General features: G+C 33.4%; 1 protein-coding gene across 1 annotated transcript; it reads left to right on the top strand.

Moving 5' to 3' along the window:
• The first annotated feature begins 359 nt into the window (after nt 1–359).
• LOC133673756 (uncharacterized) lies at nt 360–1,103 on the top strand. Its single transcript, XM_062094645.1, has one exon. The coding sequence runs from the start codon at nt 413–415 to the stop codon at nt 788–790; it is 378 nt and encodes a 125-aa protein (XP_061950629.1). The 5' UTR covers nt 360–412; the 3' UTR covers nt 791–1,103.
• The last annotated feature ends 990 nt before the right edge of the window (nt 1,104–2,093 follow it).

Here is a 2,093-nt window from a genome sequence, read left to right as displayed (position 1 = left end):
TTTTCTTAATGCACTTAATCGGATTGCTTAACACCTTCGTGATGTGATGAAGGCAAAGCGTCCAGGATCCAGTTGCCTCTGCATAATCTCATGCTAATACTAGAACCATTCAAGATTTTGACCACAGTCATATTCCTAACTTCTAAAGTTCCAAGTTAGCGTATCATCGCAACACGGTTTTTCGTCTCCATACGCCTCTTGTTCTCTCTGAAAACTTCCCTGGCAACTTCATATTGCTTAATACTTGATGATTTGTATAATAATCTCTTGTCACACAACTCTATATATTCCTTGGACCCCACTTCTCCATCCTCTATATAAAGGCTAAATCTCACGATTCTCACATTAAGAACCTAGCAACACACACACACGTACATCTCTTTGTTAGTGATAAATTCTGCAACTCGATAACATGGGCAGGGACAAGTGGTCATTGCTTAGCCGCCTAAGGAGGGCAATCAAGAAGGTAAAGATCATACTAAATCTTGATATGAGTCGTTGGCGTCTGGCTTCTATGATTGGTGCTGCATCCTCGAGGAGACACCAGCTTAGCTTTAATGATAGACCAGGGCTAAGGGGCTGTGAAGATATTGATGATGAAGAATCAGAAGACCCGGGTTCTTCAAAGGGGCTACATAGAACCATCAGCTATCAATCAGAAGATGATATTGATAAGAGAGCTGAAATGTTTATTGAAAATTTCCGTCGCCAACTTCAGATTGAGAGGCAGATTTCCTTGGAGCTCAAGTATTTCCAAGGTTTAAATAGCTTCAAATCGATTTCTCCATGATTCTTTGTGGTAACCCTGAATTTGGTGATGGGACCTGTGTTTTATGAGAGGTTTTCCGATGCCAATTAACTTGATGGGACCTGTGTTTTTGTTCAGTACGTTCTGGGATTGTTTCATCATTTCATTGTAGAACAGGGATGCTATATTTTTATTTTTTTACCTGTATTCTTCTATTTAAAAAAAAAAAAACAAATTGGTGTATGAATTTTGTATATAGGAAAGAGCATATAGAAACAGATGTTTGCATTTGGATTGTTGTGTGTAAGAATCGATTGGTGTGGTAAATAATATTATACTTTGTGCTGCAAGCCAAGTCCGCTGTCCTTATGTTTATTTCCGAATGTCTGATAGCTGCTCGTCGATATGGTCGATTCTTAAGCTATTTAAGCTCATCTTTTACTTTTAATTTCACAATTAGTTTTGCCTTCCATCGAGATTAAATTCATTACATTAATTACAAAAATTATATATTCGTATTAATAGTAACTAAATTGGATGGTTGGAGTTATATAATTAATTCCTTCTCAATTTTACGTAAATTGATTTTACTAAAAATAGAGTAAAAAAAAATTACTCAATCTAAATTAGAACAGGGATTAAAATAGTTTGAATTTGAAGATGAAATCACCATCAATAACCCAAGTCTATTTAAGTTAATAAATTTTATTTGTGCAAACAATTTTTTTATTAATATTAAGATTCTTCAACATATTTGATGGAAGTCACAGATATGTTTGGTACTCTCTAAATTCCACCATCTGATTAATAATTTTATTTTTGACTAATTTAGATGGAATCATTTAATATGGATAAACTACAAGAGAAGAAAACGAGCACACGTCTACACCCGATTCATTGCAACTAGAGTAATTAGCTTAGTTACAAGTACCCCTTATTATCTCATTACGTTATTAATTAAGAGAACAAATAATGAAGAACAGAAAAGACGAAGGTGCTTGATCTGTTTTAAGCTGAACAAGCTAGTAGCAATCTTGTAATATGATCAATTTAATGAGCTATAGCTCATTTAATATTAATTAGTATATTATTCTTCTCTGAAAAAAGTCTTGATTTGGAGTCTCGTATTTATAACCCATAAACAAATTAATGGAGGTGGCTGAAGTGACGCTGTGACGGAAATGATTAAACATTAACAACGAAACTAAATCATGTTGCAATATTAGTGATCATCCATAATCATTCAACTGTGAATTATAACAATTTTTTCGGTTTGCATTTTATTTTTAATTTGTGCATGCATGTCTTTTTTTTTCTTTTAGTTCTATATTATTAATTAAATGAG

Source organism: Populus nigra, chromosome 15 (assembly GCF_951802175.1).
Source record: "Populus nigra chromosome 15, ddPopNigr1.1, whole genome shotgun sequence".
In the NCBI taxonomy this organism is placed as follows: domain Eukaryota; kingdom Viridiplantae; phylum Streptophyta; class Magnoliopsida; order Malpighiales; family Salicaceae; genus Populus; species Populus nigra.
Note: the sequence above shows the minus strand (reverse complement) of the source record. Positions and strands in the feature narration are given on the sequence as shown.